The following is a 20,335-nucleotide window of genomic DNA, read 5'->3' on the forward strand; positions in this document are numbered from 1 at the left end:
ACCAAAAGGCATGGTAACGTAGCAGTATGTGCCGAAAGGTGTGATGAAAGAGGTCGCCTTTTGGTCAGACTCCTTCATCAAGATCTGATGGTACCCGGAATATGCGTCGAGAAAACATAAAAGCTCCGCCCCTGCCGTCGAATCAATGACTTGGTCAATGCGCGGCAAAGGGAACGGATCTTTCGGACAGTTCTTATTCACGCCGGAGTAATCGATGCACATTCTTAGTATTTCAGAATTCTTTTTAGGTACAAGGACGGGGTTTGCGACCCAATCAGTATGGATAACTTCTACTATAAAACCTGCCTCTAGTAACTTTGCTAATTCCATTCCTATGGCGCGGCGCTTCTTGTCTCCAAAGCGTCGCATAGCTTGCTTCACCGGTTTTGCACCCGGATTGATGTTGAGGTAGTGCTCGGCGAGTTCCCTTGGTACTCCGGTATGTCAGAAGGTTGCCATGCGAAGATATCCATGTTAGCTCGGAGGAACTCGACGAGCGCGCTTTCCTATTTGGGGTCCATGTTGGCTCCGACTGAAACCTGCTTGGAGCTGTCACCTTCGACGAGGTCATGCTTCTTGGTTTCTATCGCGGCCTTGAACGAGGTCTTCTGTTCGGAGATCTGCTTCTTGGTGGTCTGCATCTCAGTCGGATCCACCGCGGCTCTGTAGCCTTGCAGCTCCTCTCCAGATATGACGGATTCTGCGAAGGCGGCTTCGCCCTCCTCGCAGTCCCTAGCTTTCTTGTAGTCTCCGGACACGGTGATCCAACCGTTAGGACCCGGAATCTTGAGCTTGTTGTAGATGTAGCATGCTCTGGCGTGAAACTTGTGGTAGGTGGGCCTGCCGAAGATCACGTGGTAGGAGCTTTTGAAGGGCACCACTTCGAACGTGATCATCTCTTCGCGGTAATTGTTCACATCGCCGAAGGCCACGGGAAGTTTGATGCTGCCCAGAGAATTTGCCTTCTTACCCGGAACCACACCATGAAATTCAGTGGTGCTGTGCTTGAGCTGTTCCTTGGTGAGGTTCATCTTCTCCAGGGTTTCCAGGTACATGATGTTCAGGCTAGCTCCTCCGTCCATAAGACACTTGGAGAAGTCATACCCGTCGATGCGGGGACTCACAACCAGAGCGTAGCACTCTTTGGGGATGACGGCCGGGTGATCCGACCTGTCAAACGTACAGTCTTTCTCCGACCACTTGACATACTGCGGCACAGCCGGAACTGTGGCGTTCAAGATCCGGAGCGCTGATTTTTTCGCGCGGACAGTTGGGGTTCCGAGGAAGGTGTGGTAATTTCCGACACTCTTCTTGCTGAAGGGGTTAGATTTGTTAGCTGCGGTACCCTCTTTGGGTTCCGGCGAAACGTCATCCTCGTCCATGGCCTCGGAACTGTCCTCCTCTTTGTCCTTGTTCTTGCCCTTGCCTCCTTTGCCGCGCGGGCGGTGCTTCCGGGCTCGCTTGTATCCTGCCTCCGGGTCGTTCTTCAGATCGTTGACCCATTTGCAGTTGCGATTGGTATGGGTGGATTTGCCCGTAGCCGGATCCAAGTGGGCCAGGCAGGGCATGTCCCTATACTCCTCGTAGGTTTGCGGGGCGCGGGATCCGCCAGCTGCGGCCTCTGTGCCGTGCTGCTGACCCCTGCCGGCTCCGCTTCCACGGCCGCGTCCTCTTCCGCCTCCTGAACCTCCGCGTTGAAACGCCACGGCGACCAAGTCGGATCCGCCGCTCTTCTGGTCATCAGGATTTTTGCGTTTATGGCCGCTGTTATTGCCGTTATCACGATTCTTCTTTTGTTGGTGTAAGGGGATTGCTGTGGCCGCGATATCACCGCCTGCGTCGTCATCGGCGGCAGTGTGGTCGCTGGCAATGGAGATCATCTCATCCAAAGTTAACTTATTTGCATTAGCTAAACAAGTGAGCTTGTGCCTCAGCAGTCCTCCTCTTTGCAGTCCGCCGATGAAGGCGTACATGGCAGTGGTGTGATCGACGTTTTCGCACTCGTTCCTGCATGCCAACCACCGCGTGAGGAAGTTTCTTGAGGATTCTCCCTTCTTCTGGATACAGGCTTGCAAGTCGCTTGCCGTGGCAGGTCTTTTGTAGGTGCCTCTGAAGTGTTTCTCGAAAGCGGTCTTCAGGTCAAACCAGCAAAAGATGGAGTTTTTCTCGAGGTCGCTGAGCCAGATCCGGGCTGGACCTACAAGGTACAATTGGAGCATGCGGCAAGCGATGTTAGGGGTCCCTCCGGCAAAGGTTACTGCATTATAGTAATCCTCAATCCAGGTATCCGGCCTTTCGGTGCCATCATAATGCTTCAAGTTTCCGGGTAGCTTGAGGGAGCTCCTTGGCTTTGGTTCCTCTCGAATCATCCTGCCAAAGCACTTTGGTCCGATGTAGTCGGTTCTGTATTCGTTGAGGCGTTCCCGTGCATCGCGCGAGCCGTGTCGGGGGGATTTTGAGCGAGAGCGAGATCTCCGGCTGCCGCCTCCGCCTCCACCTCCGCCGCCACCGCTAGGTGGTGGTGAGGGAGATCTGTGAGGGGGCCGATCCGACCTCCTGCTTCCGCCTTCAGACTCTCCCCGGCCCTCCCGGTGCTGGCTCCGGCTCCTGTGGCTGCCTTCGTCGTGGCGTTGGCTGCCCTGGTCGTTCCTGCTCCGGCGAGGTTCCGGGTCGCGCTCCTCATTCCGGCTCCTCCTAGGCTCGGGCTCATGATCATTGTGCTGACTCCGGCGAGGTTCCGGCGCCCGCTCCCTGTTCTGGTTCCGACGAGGCTCAGGCTCGTGGTTCCGGCTTCTGCGTAGCTCCAGCGGACGGTCCCTGTTCCTTGGCGGTGGCATGTTGTCGCGGATGTTGATTCCACCTGGCCCGTGGTGCCTGGTGTTTCCTGCGGGACTGCGACGGCGGGAGGGGAGCGGCGGACGCGAAGTTCCGGGTGGAGGTGAAGGGACACGGTGCTTGTCTCTGCCAGCGTACATTGGGCCCTTACCCCTTGCTGGGTCTCTCGGAGTTGAATCCGAAGGAACCGGAATCGGGTTTGGGTGCTCTCTTGCTTCTCTCCTGCGTTCCGTGGAACCGGTGCGCGATTCATCATCACGGTGTTGATCTCCTGGGGCGTCCTTCTGCGCGGTGGATACGCAAAGATCCGGGTTGGATGCCAACCTGCGCGAAGTATCTGCCTTGCTTTGTTGCTGCACTGCTGAAGCAACGAGCTTTCGGACGAAGTCGATGTCAATCTCCTCGTCCTTCTTTTTCAGGAGTTCCGCGGCTTTCGTCATATTGTCCTTCGGGGTGGCAAGCGGTTGCTGCCCCGTTGGAGTTGCGAAGGTGATCCTGCGGGGAGTTATCATGTCACGCCGGAGCTTTTCGACCTCTTGATGAGCTTCAACGATCTTGTCCTCCCAATGCTTTCGGAGTTCCTTGACCTTTACCAGTCCTTCGTCCACTTCCTTCTCACGCTGGATGTAACCTGACACAAAAATTTCTGCGTCTTTGCGTTCCTCCAGTATGGCGGCTGCAGTGTTCTTGATCTTTTTGGCTGTGGCCAGTAACTCCAGTCTTTTAGCTTCTAAAGCTTCAACGTCTCCGGGAGTGATGGGTGTGTTAAGAACATCCGAGGGATAAGCCGCATCCATGGCTGCTTGTGCGATCATGTCTTCAGTTGAAAGGTGGTCCTCCGGGGTAGGGTCCCTGCGGGGTCGTTCCCTCGACATCGGGGATCCCCTACGAGATGGCTGGGGGTCAGATTGGGTGTCTGCTGCTTCTGATCCGTTTTCTCCCAGCGCCGCAATGGTCGCAAGTACCTGCTTTGGCTGGGCGGAATCAACTTCATGCTGGGCACCGTATCCATATTCCTTCACCCTACGATCGAACTCTTCAGTGTCCATGGATTGGGTATCTCCGGAAATTGGGCTTAAGTTTCCCAGAATCGACTCTTCCACCGGAGATCCGCTTTCTCCGACAGCCTCTTGCTGATCCAGAGCAGCGTTTTCCGGCGCTTCAACCTGCACGGGACCAGCTCCGTCCTCTTGGGGGGCGGCTCCTGCGGTATGGGCTATGAAGTGTACGAAGTGACACCTTTGCTTCTCTAACACCTGGGAGACCCAGGCGGATCTGCATTGGTCTTCCACCGTTATTTCCTGCTCAGGGGTGGATTGGGTGGGTTTGAAATTTCCCAGATCTAAGGCGGAATCTTCCTTAGGAGGCTCCTGCGTCTCAGATCGGAACTTCGCGACTGCGTCCTGCTCAGCGGCGGTCGCGTCAGCGTTACTTACCAGTGGGTTTCCGTCGGAATCGACGGTTTCCCCGATGAAGATGTGGATGCCGCCGATTGGGACGATGGAGAGCTTGACGGGGTTTGACCTAGCCGGAATCCAAAATTCGTCCGGGGGGACGATCGGAAAATTCCCGGCGTAGAGTACACGCCCCACAGCGATCGAGTCGTCGTTGCTTCCCATGGCGGAGCCCTCCCGGTTCCGGCCTCCAGACGCCTCAGGCCCCACGGTGGGCGCCAACTGTCGTTGCCTAATCGACGGTACCTCGGAGGAGGGATCCTCACGAGGGGGAGAAGAAGTAGGGGCCATAGGGCGGAGTGCACACGGGACGGTGGTACGCGAGTTACCCAGCTTCGGAACACCTGCACGATGACAGGGCCTACTGCTGCTTGTCTGGAATTATCTGGGCGCTTTCGCGTTGTTACAATGAGTTGTGGTTGTCCCTCTAGGGCTCCCAGGATCCGACTTATAAAGGCGCACGGATCTAGGGTTTACATGGAGAGTCCTAGCCGGAATACAAGTTGCCTAACTACGGTACAATATCTTGCCGTGTACGTCAAGGATCCGCCTTCCTTATGGCCGTACTGGATCCGGATACTTTATGGCCTCCACGGATCCGGCCTCCTTCGTAGGTCGGTTAGGATCCGGCTCCAAGTTCCTGGACTGGACTTCATCCTTCTTGATCAACAGCAACTGGGCCGCCCGATGGGCCCCATGCCACCATCACCGTCTGTGGGCCACCCGGGCTTGCCGGATCTAGGCCATGTCGTTGATATACCCATAAAGTATACCCACAACAACGACGGTATCGGAGACGTCTCATTAAAGCGGGTGCGCCACTGGATGACCCCACACTTGAAATCCTACGTGGCGCGAGGTGCATCCCTTGCTGCTGCATTTGGTTCTCGATGGACGGAATGAGACGAGGACAGGCCTTCTGTGCATGTAATCAATCAGTTTTATTTCATAGTAATACGTTCCAGATTATTGATACATGATGAAACTGAATGAAATTTCCTGGCACGAATCGCAACCACAGCAATTCTAATGGACCAAACATGCACCTGATGTCTCGTGCACGTGACATTCGCTGCTCTCGACGACGACACAACGGAAAAAAGGAATCACGTGGAACCTAATCCGAACTTAGGGCAACAAGGGAAGGGACGCTGATGCAAACAACGGCACCATCCATCGCTCCATGATGATTGTGGATCGATACGGCCACCTGAACTGAAAACGCTGTCGCCTTCGATCTGGTTCCATAAAGCGGTCGAACCCAACAAGGTGCCCAGAGCGCAGGCGTGGCTGGATCCCTGCTACATCTCATCCCCGACTCCATCATCTCCTCCACTTGGGACTTGGGAGGGAAAGGCAAAGGAAGACAAAGGAGACTGGACGACGAGGCTTTGTCGTCCGGTTGCTTTCTCTCCCTCGTGATGCATCCCCATCGATCCGCCTCCTTTCTTCGGGCGGGGTCGTTGCCGCATGCAGGAATGTTTGACGCGGATGTCGCTGTTGCCGCCTTACGTGGCCCACCCAGCTCGATCCATAGATCGATCGACCTTCGTGATCTGGTCTGGTCTGCTCTGAGATCTTGACCGGATTTTGGATGTTTCGATTCTGATTTCTGAATGAATGCCGGTGCAGCGTGCGTGCTGATGCTTGACGGTCGCTGTACGAGAGGTTCGGTTCCAAGGGGCTCTAGCTTCCTTCTTTCTCTAGTCTGGTAGTGCGCTCCCGGGAGGCTTTGCTTCTCCGCTCATTTGTCGGCTGCTCCTCCAGTCATCTACTAGCTAAAAGCTAGCTAGAACCTCAGAAAGACACAGTGGCGATGCCCACCGACGATAAACCCCCAGCTAGAACCTTCTGATCCGTACGTCATTCCTGGACTCCTCTGCACAACTCCAACTTTCTCGTTGCCGCGCCTGGCATTCAGTGCACGGTATGCTTGCCTTACACAACCTAGCTATAGCTATATGGTTGTCTGGCCTTTTGCGGCGCTGGCTGGCACTGTACTTTTTTTTTGATAAAGGGAATATATTAATATCAAAACGATACCAATTACATCCAGCCTCTGCAACAACGCATCACCCTAATAGCACTACGGATGCACACAGCCAAAAAAAGGAAAGAAAACTAAGAAACAAAAGTCCCGCTACAGTATCTCGGGCCTAACAACAGCAATACATCCACCGCCAAGACAACACCTGAAGTACAGACTCTCCAAAAACGACGCCTCCAAGAAGGGAACAGTGCGGTAACACCATCGTCGCCCGATCAAAGATCTTAGGTTTTCACCCTGAAGATAGTCCCCGCTCTCAAAACAATGCCTCCAACAAGGTCATTGCCAGGCACAACCAGTTAAGGCCAGACCTTGGGTTTTCACCCTGAAAGGTAGGACTCTGAACTTCACCTGTGTTGTCGCCCCCACTTTCATACCGCTGTTGTGAAGCCCGGAACACCAAGCAAATCCCTCAACAGCGCGGAGATTTAAACCTCCCTTAGCTAGTCCTCCCCTCCGGCCTTCATGAACTTCCCTTCTTCCGACTTTCATCATGGATCCATAGTCACTTGATGTCAACACAGAAAAAGAGCTTCGCGCCGCTCCCTCCAGAACCAATCGGTCGGAATAAAAGCATGGGTGCGCACGACCGAATACCACCGATCCAGCAAACTCCAGGCAAAAAGCACTGTTACATTCGCCGGCGGAGCCTTCCGGAACTCAACACTCCGGCTAGATCACGAGTCCAGGCCTCCAGTAGGTCTTCCTCTTCACGCAAGAGAGATCCTAGGACCACCACCTTTATTCAGGTCGGACCCCCTCGTCGGCGACCGTCCCGGGCTAGCCATGCCAACCCTCCACCGGCGACTCCGTCGCCAGCTTCCAAGCATCTCCATCTCGCCGCCGGAACGCGGTGATAGATCGATAGATCCACCACCACCAACCGCAGGCCGACCCTCTCCGGCGAAGAAGAGGGCCACCTCCACCGTCGTACCCAAGGCTGCTGCCCCGGGCGACCTCGTGTCGCGGGTGAAACCCGAGATCACCTCCACTCACCGGCAAGAGGCGGGGAGAAATTGGCGCAGGCCATGAGCCTGGCCGCCGCCCACCACCAACCCCTGCCGGAGTGCTGCGGAGCCGACGGGAGGAGGGAGGCCGCAGCGCTGGCCGCCGCCGCCCATCCCACGCGCCGACCGCCAGGGGAGCCGACGGGAGAAGGGGCGCAGCGCAGGCCGCCGCCGCCCGACTCATCCGCGCACCCGCCATACATCGAGGAGGGAGATCCGGCCGCCATCACCAGGCGTCGACGAGGAGGAGCCCCCGCCGCCGCCACGCCCCGTGGGACTTTGCCCCGGCGGCGCTACCGGCGGCGGCGGCGGCGGCTAGGCTGGGGTGCGGGAGAAGGGTTAGGGCTGGGGCGGTTTTCTTTTCCTCTGGCACTGTACTTTGTCTGCAATGAACTCTGAGACCAATGCCATTGGCAGGAGGAGCTCTATTCTAATTCTTGTTCTGAACGAGGTGTGCCCCGCTGTCCCCGCACCACCAAAGTTGAATGGGTAAATTACCCCCGGACCTCTTAATGAAGGGGTATGACTGTCCATTCGGTGCCAGACAATATCAGCCAGTACATATCATTCCGTTTTATTTCAGGCTAATGGAAATTCGGTTACACGGGAGTGAGATGGAAGTTCGGTTAAGAGAAGAGTCGAGATGAATGCAGTATACTGAACTACTGCAGTACCTATACTAGCAAAGAGAGATCCAGCTCCATTCCTTCATGTACTAGCTACCTTGATCAATTTCAACCTGTTGCGGCAGCTGCCCCACGGGAAGGAACTTCAAGGTAGATACGGATGGCATACTGAACTATCTGAGAGAACTCCAGTTTGATCGGCGGTTTCAGCAAGAACCAAGGCTCAGACTATTTCTCCCGAAACGGAGGCAAAAAAAATTACATATGCCTTGATCCTCAAACATCAAACTACAACGTACCTGAAGACCCTGTTCCTTATTAGTAGTGTCTACATTTCCAAGGCAAAAAAGAAAACATTTCATCGCAGGTGCAGTATGCACACTGACACTGCACTTCATTTGTCGTAGCAGATGATCATGGACAGTGGAACCGAAAATGGATGCAACCTCACTGATACTGCTTGATAACCAGACAATATCAGCCAGTACATATCGTTCAGCTTTTATTTCAGGCTGATGCTCGCTAAACCAGCTCAGCGCAGAAACGTTCGTGGTCGACTCGCACTGGGAGGAGATGTCGGTAGTTCAGACTTCAGAGAAGGGTCGACATGAATCGACTGATTCCTCCGTTTCATACTAAGTTGTCGCTGATTATGATGTATCTAGACATATTTTATATACAAATATAAACGGACCTGGCAACTAATATGGAACGGAGGGAGCACTGAACTAGTCTTGTTTCTACTACCAAAAAGAGATCCAGCTCAATTCCTCAATGTACTAGCTAGCTTGATCAATTTCAAGCCGTTGTGGTAGCTGCCAGCAGGAAGGAGCTGAAGGTTGAGACGTCGAGACTTGAGACAACTCCAGTTTGATCGGTAGTTTCAGTAAGACCAAAGCTCGAGTATTTCTCGAAACGGAGGCAGAAAGATTTGCCTTGTTCCTGCAAGCTCAAGCTAAATATCTATCAGGCACCTGAAACCTTGTTTTCTGTTATTGCCTACATTGCCAATACCGTGAAATACAAAACAGCTAGCAAAGACAACTCCAGTTTCATCGCCAGTTTCGGTACAAGATCAAACTCTCAGCACTCTTAAATGTAAAGTGGAGCAGTCATATGTAAACTCTCAGCACCAAGGGATGAAGAGAGGCAACGTGTGGCTGATCCTGTGATCCACCAGCCAACTGCGATCAGCCGTTGAGAATTTGTATGACTGGGATTGGACCCCAAATAACCTTAGTTATTGTTGTCTGGACTTTGCAGCCACCAATGTCAGTGTACTTGTCTTGAATGAACTTACAGGTGGTTGCCATGGCTGCAGGAGGCTTGTTCTGAACATGTAGCAGATAATCATGGACAGTGGAACCCAAAACTGATGCAACTTTGCTGAGCACAGAAACATTTATGGTTACACAGGCGAAGGAATGAGATGTAGGTTCGGTTCAGAGAAGAGTCGTCAGAGATGAAACACTGAACTATACTAGTAGCAAAGAGAAGTCCAATTCGATGTCCAAGTTTCAGTATAAGACCAAAGCTCAAGCTACCAGGACCCCGAATACATGATGCCCAAAACTGCTACGAAAAAAAAAATCTAATCTCCCTGTCTTCCTTTCATCTAGTCTGGTCACCGAACAATCCACGGTGACATTCTAGGATGAGCATTAATGTCAGTACCAGGTATATGGCTTGAACTAAGAGGCATTCAGAAACATCAAATCACAACTGCTTTGTCCAGTCGAAGGGCTCCCAGCCCTTCATGAAGCTCACAGCAGCTCGCTTCTGGTCATCCGCTGATGCATGCCTTCGGCGTCGGTGCATGTCCTCCGCTGGCAAGCTGAGAACCCCTCTGATGACTTTCAGACCGAAACCAGCACTGAATCTGCTCTCGTCGTCTATCACATGGACGAACCCGCGGTCTAGCCCAAACTCTACATGGAAGTAGGCAAAGTTCTCTGGGATGACTTGCTGCAGGTTACCACTTGTTGGAATAAGATTCTTCGGCTCGTGCTGGGACCATTCTTCTTCAGCTTCGTCAATTGCCTGGAGTTAACATAACAAGTTTCATTAGAACCTCAAGCGCAGCAGAAGGAATGACTCTCAGCTATGAAGATAGCAATAGATAACTGACCTTTTTGAAGTACATGGGCGCTTTGTCTGAGAGTTCATGGGGCACAGGGATGCATTCAATCATGCAGTGTCTCCGTTGCTTGGCCGAGCTTATGGCAGTTTCCATGAAAATCACGTCCTTGCGCTGCTGTGTGAACATCTTCAGGAGGCACTTTTTGAAGTTGCGAATCTCCTCCCATGCATTGCTATCAATTGCTCTTGTTGCGGACTCGTGCTGCAAAAATAAAAATCACAGAATAAGAGTTCAAGTAGAAAAATTATTGCAATTTATTTTGCGAGGAAAAAATTATTGCAATTCAGAACATCTGTAATTCAGCTCCTATGAAAGCAGAGAGCAAGTTTACGCAAAACAAAGCACAACGCAAAATACCTGCAACGGAAGAATAACACAGTGCCCAGGAACAACGGGCTCAAACTGTGGAAGCATCAAGTAAGTGAAGTTCCCAATAGACACAACCAGATGCTTTGGCCTCGATGGGTTCTCGAAACAATACGAACAGCGATCTTTCTGAGTTAAGATATGTCCATGAGTACAGCGATCTTTCTGAGTTAAGATATGTCCATGAGTGCTTCTCTTCTCCTCCTGCGCGCCTTCACTCTTCCTTCTGGGAGCATCATCAAAATCATACTCATCCTCTTCTCCGTTCCTGCTTTCAGCTACAATAGGCTTTATCGTGTGCCTGCAGTAACAGAAAAGGGCAATAGTATGTTAAGCAGGTGCCTGGTGTTCAATATTACAATATTTGCGCACAGCAGTACAGGAGCTGTTTTCTGAAGGAGTGGGCTATAGTATCTGTTACATGCTACCCCTGTCCATAAAAGGATGTCTTAGATTTGTCTAAATTTGGATGTATGTGGACACTGTTTAGTGTATAGATACATCCAAGTTTAGATAAATCTAAGACATTCTTTTATGGACAGAGGGAGTATTATGTACTATTTCAGAATAACTGAACAAAGGGTATGTCAACAGACAAATATGCAAGCCAACAGGACTTAAATGGTATTAACATTTTGGATCAGCAAAGAGATTGAATTCGTTTCAACTGCAGGAGCTACAAACAGAAGATAGCAAAACTTGACATACACACTGGACAGTCATAGCACAACTAGTAATAGCCTAATAGCTAATGCAAATGCATTCTGGCAGAAGATAGACTAACCTGACTGAGCTCCTTCCCTTTTCATGCCGAGGTTGATCAACTGAAGTGTCTTCATCCTCCAGCAAAGCCCCCATTTTTCTCTGAGAAAGAACAGAGCTATCAGTTAAGAAGTTATGTGAGCTTGAAAAAACAAGAAGAAGATGAAGAAGGTAAAGTTGAAACAAATTTGTGCCTTTGAATCCTAAACTGAGTTGGTCATATACTGATACACATGTCCATTTTTTATTGCTAGCATTCACTGGTGCAGTTCATATTGTTTACCTGTTAACTATGAGGACGCTGAGTAGGCTACACTGTTTCCTATAATTCCAATGAGTATCTGTGAATCGCCAAATAATAAGTATGTTGTAAATTTTATCATTTCGAAACTAAATGAGGGGTGTTGGGGGGGGGGGGGGGGCAATCCGGTTGATATAGTCATCACATCAGTAATAGTTGCAACACTTACATAAAGTTGGAGTTGGTCAGCTTTCGTTTCAAGGCGGAGAATCCTTGCAGCCAACTGGTCTAGCTTCTGAGTTCTGACCGAGGGTGTCATCTTTGAAGTATCCTCATGGGACATCTCATCATACTCAGCACTTGAAACATTTGCATTCGCACTGCCATGATCGATGATCTTTCCCGTAAGTGCGTGTCCGTCAGAAGACATATTACGTCTACTCCTTTTCCACGACATGGACTCAAGGTGAGGTTTCCTCATTAGATGATGCCAAGAGGAAACATCCCGGCCACCACCGCTGCGACTGCCACTACTTTGGATTCCCTCCATGGGAATTGTTTTCCCGCTTGCACTACTACTTCTCGACTGTTGCACATTCGCGTTATGTGACTGTATATTAGAGCAGTCATAGTCTGATGGCAAATGTTCTGGCCTTGGTCGCTCAAGCATGTCCACAAAGTGCTTCACTGTTCTCGGTGCTATATACTGCTTTGGTGGGGCCCGTTTCAGTGCAAGCTGGCGTTTCACATCGGCATCCACTTCCCTTGCGAGTTCCTCATCAGTCAACTCGTATCGTAACTTGGCAGGAGCTTTCTTCGCGGCTGAGGATTCCTTCGCAGCTGTAGTACTAGCTGCTGGAGAGGCGGTGCTCTTCCGCTTTAGCAACCGGGGCTGAGGCAGCGGAGTCTGCTGACGCGCCGGAGACGGCGGAGTCTGCTGACGTGCCGGAGACGGCTGCGGCGGCGGAGATTGAGCTGGATTGCTACTCTGAGAAGTCGGTGGCCTTGGCGTCCAATTTGGAATCACGATGTCTTCCTTTGGCCATAGAACGGTGCCTTTCATGGCTTCTCCCAGTTCAATCAGATCCCCTTCACCTGCAGGGAAGTCAAGTTCCACGTGCTCAAATCCCTTCATAACTTCATCCACCCTGACAACAGCGTAGCCATCTGGAACCGGAGAGGTTGTTCTAGGTCCAGAAGGTAAGGCAAAGCCGACCGCCACCTTGATTGATATGTTTCGAAGTTTCCCATGCAGCTCACAATTTTCGCTCTCCGTGATATCATCCACGGGGTAGCGAGGAGCAGCCAACATCACTGCATCATCATCAGCCGGGAGCTCCGTGGAAGCCACGCTGCTTTTCCGCTCAGATGGTGGGCCGGTAGCATTGAATGCAGGATCTTCGTCCCGCCGCTGTACGTTTATTTGCTCCTCCAGCATCCTTAATGTTTCTTCTATCCGTTGCACCTGGTCTGCCGTGCTTTCCTTTCTCCCCTGACGGCACATAATCAGTTTTCCTGAGTTATCTGTTCGCCCTGTGCCCCTGTTTTGCTGCTTCTGATGGAATGGAATTGAGATGCTGCACCTAAATTAGGAAAAGAGATCAGACAATCAGTTCATTCGAAAAAACCCAATGCGCGTTGCGACACACGATGTTGCAGGGGGATTTGGAAAATCTACCGTCTTCTCCAACTTTTCAGGAAGAAAAAAAACAGAACACTGAAAATGGAAGTTCACTTGGGTTCAGCCTAGTCATGGATTGGCAGCGGCAGCTCAAATTTGGCGGAGATAGCGTGCAAGGAAGGGGATTATGCAGAGAAAGGGGATCAGAAGAAACTCACCAAGGATAAGAAGGGCCGTCCGGTTGGGGCGTGGCTGGCAAAAAGGGTCGACGCCCCCGCGTAGATCTGCCCAGACCCGAAAGGTAGGTTAAGAAGGATGGGGTGGCAGACGATCTGGTAGCGAGGGAAGGTGGTGGCGGCAGCCCGTCGTCGGAGAAGGGCGTCTCAGTCGCTGGAGAGGTTCGCGCAGAGGCCGACACGCGAGACGGCCAGAGTGAGCAAGTCGGCGGCGTCGTCTGCAAGGTGTACGGGCTCGAGAGTGTTGTTGGTCTTTGGTGTTTGCCAAAGCTTGGCGGGAGAAATAGGGCGGGAAAGGCTTGAGGGAGAAATTGGGTGGGTGAGAGATAAGATTTTTTTTTCGAAACACACACGCACATCCTACCCCACGAGCACTTTAAAATATTGGGTCCAAGAAAGTGATCCAACGAGTTTTAAAATTGACGAAGTCACCACCGGAGCCTCGCTATTGACGGGACCGTCACCTTCCACTGAAAAATATTCCGCCTTTTAATAAGACATCAAAGTGTCAAATCTAGTCTAGGATTTGAACTCTGGTGAGTTGGAGGTGTCACTGTTTTCCTAACCATCCAACTACAGGTTGGTTCTCGGTGAGAGACAAGATTCACAATGTTATTCTATGAGAGCGTGGAGACTTCTATTTGGGGGTACGAATTTGTCCAATTAATAAAAAATAGAACCATATTCAAATAATTGATACTAATAAATAAATAAGATAATAACTAGGAGAAAAAAAAAGGAAAGCGCTACGCCTAGGGTGGCCGTCGGCGTTGAGGGCAGCTGTGACATCGCCCGCTAGGAGTTAAAAAAAAAGGTGAGGCTACGCTGAAGGCATCCCTCGGCATATATGTGACGCCATGATAACGCCGTCACAGCCCAGGTTTGGTGGGGCGCATCCCGAGGCCTACGCCGACGGGCCGAGGTGCGCCGAGGGTAAGTGTCGGCGTAGAGTTTCCACCGCCGATGGCCTTTTCAGCGGGCTGGCCTGGCCCGATTTTTGGCCATCGACGCCTTGCGTCATTTCTGTAGTGAACCGACCACGTACGCACGTAGCGGATGATCCCGGACAGCGGAACCAAGAACGGGCGCAACTGACCACTGATACTGCTCGATTACAAGACTATATCAAAGCATCTCCAGCCACGTCCCCAAACAGCGCCGGATTTAGCGTTTGGGAGACTCGTTTTCTTCGTGCCTCCCCAGGCTTGTCCCCCAAACAAAATTTGATTTTTTTTAAATTTAACCGAAACACTTAAATTTATTCAAACTTGCTATATACTCCCTCCATTCCATTCTATAGTACCTATATTTTTTGGCACAGAAATTAGCACAAGAGTGTTCTTTACACAAGACCTCCTAGATTAACGATTTAAGATCAGAGTAAAATGAGGGAAATCGGTAACTTCATAAATTAACATAACAAATCCCACAAATCTCTCTGGTTGACTCTCCATATATGTGAAGTCAGGTTATATTAAGGAAATAAAAACATTGCTTCCTAAATCTAAGAAATCGTTGGGGTCATACATTAGGAATCTTAATTAATTATTTCCTTTTTGTATGGATTTTTTTCACGCATGTAGAGGGGGTAATTGAAAAAGAGCCCAGCTATAACCTTATATTCTGAAAAAGGAACGGAGGGAGTATTACATAGATTCAAACGAAATTCGATGAAATTTACCTAAACCCTAATCTAGTAGTAATTGCGGTGGCCAGAGGGGCCGTAGTACTGGTGGAAGTTGTACATGTCATCGACGACGACGTCCTGCTTGCCGCGCTCGTCGGGCTCGTCCTTCACCGCACCGCTGGGCCCAGCTTTGCCGTCGTTGGTGAGGTCGACGAGCGGCATCCCAGCATCGCGGATGGACATTGCGATCGCCGCATCGAGGTTTCCCCTCCAGGCGTCCTTGTCGTTCAAAGACGCCGTGAACGCCGCGTGCAACCCTGGGCAGTCCTCGGGACGTCGCTGCTGGCGACGAGATGCTTCACTGCGTCGCTTGGAAAAGCTGGGCGTCATTAACGTGGCTTGACCAGAGGTAGGCGACGGGGTTTTAGACTTCCGTGTCGCTGGCGCATCGGGCCCGCCACTCCTCGCCTCGTTTCTCGTTGTGTCCGGCGTGCCCGGAGCGTCCTATGTGGATTGGGGACGGGTTCGGGGCGTCGAACACCGTATGGGTCGCGCCGGATGGAAAGAGTGTTTGGAGGGCGCGGCTGGAAACGGAAAAAAATGTCCAACGCGTCCCAAGTACCTTTGAGGGACGCGGCTGGAGATGCTCTCAGCTACTGGTACATAGCATTCACCTTTTATTTCAGCCTCATGGAAGTTCGGGGAGTGTTCAGCAAGGGTCGACATGAACCAAGTACTCTACTACTCCAGTCCCTACTAGCTCCACTCCTGACTCCTCCATGTACTTGCTAGCTTGATTAGTTTCAAGCTGTTGCGGCAGCTGCGCGCAGGAAGGAACTTGAAGGTCAAAACAGATGGCATACTGAACTGGCTGAGAGAACTCGGCGGTTTCAGCGAGAACCAAGGCTCAGACTATTTCTCCTGAAACGGAGGCAAAAAAAAGATATACATATGCCTTCATCCTCACTCCTCAGACCTCAAGGTACAAAGCACCTGACGCCTTGTTTCTTGTTAGTGTCTACATTTCCAAGACAAAATAACATTGCGACCTTGTCTCTCAAAAAAAAACATTGCGACAGACTCAGCCACCGCAGACTCGAAAAGAATTTACGACCAGCAAAACCACAAAAAATACTCCCCTGACTCCGTTTTTTCAGTATACATGGTGTGATTGTGCGCATTAGTTGGATATATAGGAATTTGAGCAGATGATCATGGACACTACTGTAACCCGATATGAGGAACATTTCATTTCAAGCTCGTGCTGTCTATACAGCTGATCGCCACAGAGGCCTTTGCTGTTGCATGGAAGGAAGTGAAGGTTCGGTTCAGAGAACATGGATGAGATCGTGCAATATTCAACACCACTGGCAAAGAGAAGTTCGATTTCATCGGCAGTTTCGGTACAGGATCAAAGAACAGGCTATCCGGCACATGACTGTCTACGTTACCACGACAAAACAGTGCGAAAGATAAACAACCTTCTATAAGTATTATCAGAACGTAAAACAAGGACCGGATGGTATATTGTCAGATCTAGGCAGGTAATGCTATGCGAACATTCAGCACAAAGGCATGAACAGAGGCAAACCGTGCGTGGCTGATCCACCAGCCAACTGCAATAAGCAGTTGAGAATTTGTATATGACTGCATGGATCCTAAATTACAGATGCTCAACTGCCATGAAAAATGCCACCTCCTATTAGTTTGATATCTACAAAAATGCGTTAGTGCAAACTTCGTGCATATTCCAAAGTGCTCTTGAAGTTTTACTTCTATTCAAGTTCCTTTGTCCAGTCGAAGGGCTGCCAGTCCTTCGTGAAGCTGGCAACTGCCTGCTTCTGGTCATCCACTGATGCATGCCTTCGACGACGGTGCATGTCCTCCCCTGGCAAGCGGAGCACCCCTCTGATGACATCCAGTCCAAAACCAGCGCTGAATCTGCTATCGTCGTCTATCACATGGACAAACCCGTGGTCCAGCCCAAACTCTACATGGAAGTAGGCAAAGTTATCCGGGATTACTTGCCGCAGGTTACCACTTGTTGGAATAAGCTTCTTCATCTCATGCTGGGACCATTCTTCTTCAGCTTCGTCAATTGCCTGGTTTAAATAGAACATCTTTCATTAGAACCTGAAGCACCTGCAGAAGGAATGACTCTCAGTTAGGAAGATATCAATAGTTAACTGACCTTTTTGAAGTACATGGGCGCTTTGTCTGAAACTTCATTGGGCACAGGAATGCATTCAATCATGCAATGTCTCCGTTGCTTGGCCAAGCATATGACAGTCTCCATGAAAATTACATCTTTGCTCTGCTGCGCGAACATCTTCAGGAGGCACTTTTTGAAGTTGCGAACCTCCTCCCATACGTTGCTATCAATCGCTCTTGTTGCGGACTCGTGCTGCAATAATTAAAAACACAGAATAAGTAAGAGTTCAAGTAGAAAATTATTGCAATTCAGAACATCTGTAAACTCAGCTCCTATGAAAGCAGAGAGCAATTTTACTCAAAACAAAGCACAACGCAAAATACCTGCAATGGAAGAATAACACAGTGCCCAGGAACAACGCGCTCAAACTGTGGAAGCATCAAGTAAGTGAAGTTCCCAATAGCAACAACCAGATGCTTTGGCCTGGATGGGTTCTCGAAACAATACAAACAGCGATCTTTCTGAGTTAAGATATGTCCATGAGTGCTTCTCTTCTCCTCCTGCGTGCCTTCACTCTTCCTTCTAGGAGCATCATCGAAATCATACTCATCCTCTCCTTTCCTGCTTTCAGCTGCAATAGGCTTTATCGTGTGCCTGCAGTTACAGAAAAGGGCAATAGTATGTTAAGCAGCCAGATAAACTGTAGGAGCATATATAGTAATAGAATGAAATAGGAACTTCACGGTGGATGCCTGGTGTTCAATATCACAATATTTGGGCACAGCAGTACAGGAGCTGTTTTCTGAAGGACTGGGCTATAGTATATGTTACGTAATATGTACTATTTCAGAATAATTGAACTAAGCGTATGTCAGCTGGCTCATATACATGGATTTGCTTCACTTCTGCACCAATTATCAATGGCACTGGCATAGAGAAATATGGAAGGCAACGGGACTTAAATGGTATTAACATTTTGGATCAGCAAAGAGATTGAATTTGTTTCAACTGCAGGAGTTACAAACAGAAGAAGCAAAACTTGACATACATACTGGACAGTCATAGCACAACTAGTAATAGCCTAATAGCTAATGCAAATGCATTCTGGCAGAAGATAGACTAACCTGACTGAGCTCCTTCCCTTTTCATGCCGAGGTTCATCAACAGAAGTGTCTTCATCCTCCAGCAAAGCCTCCATTTCCCTCTGAGAGAGAACAACCATCAGTTAAGAAGTTATGTGAGCTTGAAAAAACAAGAAGAAGAAGATGAAGAAATTAAAGTTCCAACAAATTTGTGCCTTTGAATCCTAAGCTGAGTTGGTCATACACTGATACACATGTCCATTTTTTATTGCCAGCATTCACTGGTGCAGTTCGTATTGTGTACCTGTTAGCTAGATGAGGACACTAAGTAGGCTACACGGTTCCTATAGTTCCAATGAGTATCTAAGAATCATCAAATAATAAGTATGTTGTAAATTTTATCATTTCAAAACTAAATGAGGGGTGTGTGGGGGACGATCCGGTCGATATAGTCATCACATCAGTAATAGTTGCAACCTTAAGTTGGTCAGCTTCTTCATGCTTGCCTTTCATTCGAAGGCGAAGAATCTTTGCAGCCAACTGGTTTGCATCGAACTTGTGAGTGCTAACTGAGGGTGTGATCTCTGAATTATCCTCATGGGACTTCTTCTCATCATACTCAGCACTTGAAACATTTGCATTCACACCGACATGATCAATGACCGTAAGTGCGTGGCCATCAGAGGACATATTATGTGTACTCCTTTTCCACGGCACGGAGTCAGGCCGAGGTTTCCTCATTAGATGATGCCAAGAGGAAACATCCTGGCCACCACCGCTGCCGCCGCCACTTTGGATCCCCTCCATGGGATACACACGGTAGATAATCAGGTTTCCAGAGTTATCTGCCCGCCCCGTTTCGCTGCCTCTGATGGAATAGAACAGCATATAAGTTAGGAAAAAGATAGACTAATCAAAAATCAAGTTCATTCGAAGAAAAAACCTATATGTGCGTTGCGACACACGATGTTACACAGGGGCCATGATTATTATGTATTTTAATACTACTGTATAAGTATAACATGTGCAGCGCAGAAACTCAATTCGGCTCCCGGGTGCGTATGATCCCTCTACCATCAAAACATATTTCCAAGTGTTAAAAAATTTTGACAAAAAAATTTACATGTACATCTCCATAATATATGTGTATTTGTCAAGTTTCACGAAAAAATGATATTTTTTATAGTCTAAGCGAAAAAGAGAAATTTTATCTTGTGACAAGTCTTTGTTTCAGCACCGAATTTTGTCTTTTTACACACGCCACATGACATGTCGATTTTTCCTGAAACGACTTTGTAAGCGCGTAGCACATGAAGATGTACGTGCGAAATTTTTGTTTCAATTTTTTTGACATTTTAAAATGTGCCTAACATGTATTTCAAAATAAAGGGAGCATACGCTCCCATGTGCCAAAACATCACTCCCCAGCGAAGACCCTGAGTCTAAAATCTACCGTCTTCTCCAACTTTACAGGAAGAGAAAAACAGAACAACCTAGCATTGAAAAGGGGAGCTTGCTTCGGTTCAGCCTAGTCATGGATTGGCAGCGACAGCTCAAATTTGGCGGAGATAGCGTGGAAGGAAGGAACTCACCAAGGATAAGAAGGACCGCCGGGTTGGGGCGTGGCTGGCAAAAGGGTCGACGCCTCCGCGTAGATCTGCCCAGACCCAAAATGTAGGTTAAGGAGGATGGGGTGGCAGACGATCTGGTAGCGGAGGGAAGGTGGTGGCGGCAGCCCGTCGTCGGAGAAGGGCGTGTCAGTTCGCTAGACGGCGAGAGTGAGCAGCTCGGCGGCGTCGTCTGCAACTGCAAGGTTTGCGGGCTGGAGCGTGCTGTTGGTCTTTGGTGCTGGGCCGTCATGTTTTATCAGCCAGGGCCGTATTCCTTGTGTTCGACTCGGACCCGTACCATATTCGCCGACTAAAACAGCGCACCGTGGCTCATCAGCAGATACAGCTGCTTTTTTTCCTCAAAAAAAAAAAAGATACAGCTGCTTTCCATTTCTTTCATGTTTATTTTTCGATTTTCAAAATCTGAACGGTTTTTTCAAAACCGAAATGTCTTATGAGAAACTTATTTTTTTGAAAAAAATTGAACGTTTTTTAGATCTGAAAGAATTCAAATTTTGAATAATTTCCA

General features: G+C 49.6%; 2 protein-coding genes across 2 annotated transcripts; both read right to left on the reverse strand.

Moving 5' to 3' along the window:
• Positions 1–9,428: 9,428 nt before the first annotated feature.
• Positions 9,429–11,636, reverse strand: LOC127292940 (uncharacterized). The gene is made up of 4 exons (XM_051322486.1): positions 11,260–11,636; positions 10,467–10,776; positions 10,098–10,310; positions 9,429–10,009 (listed from the first exon to the last, which is right to left on the reverse strand). Exons 1-4 carry the CDS (start codon positions 11,331–11,333, stop codon positions 9,686–9,688), a joined length of 921 nt encoding a protein of 306 aa, XP_051178446.1. The 5' UTR covers positions 11,334–11,636; the 3' UTR covers positions 9,429–9,685.
• Positions 11,637–16,681: 5,045 nt separating this feature from the next.
• On the reverse strand, positions 16,682–19,029 carry LOC127292939 (uncharacterized). The gene is made up of 5 exons (XM_051322485.2): positions 18,674–19,029; positions 18,239–18,318; positions 17,498–17,768; positions 17,154–17,366; positions 16,682–17,064 (listed from the first exon to the last, which is right to left on the reverse strand). The coding sequence occupies exons 1-5, from the start codon at positions 19,001–19,003 to the stop codon at positions 16,738–16,740; spliced, it is 1,221 nt and encodes a 406-aa protein (XP_051178445.1). The 5' UTR covers positions 19,004–19,029; the 3' UTR covers positions 16,682–16,737.
• Between the last annotated feature and the right edge of the window lie 1,306 nt (positions 19,030–20,335).

Source organism: Lolium perenne, chromosome 4, assembly GCF_019359855.2.
Source record: "Lolium perenne isolate Kyuss_39 chromosome 4, Kyuss_2.0, whole genome shotgun sequence".
Classification (NCBI taxonomy): Eukaryota; Viridiplantae; Streptophyta; class Magnoliopsida; order Poales; family Poaceae; genus Lolium; species Lolium perenne.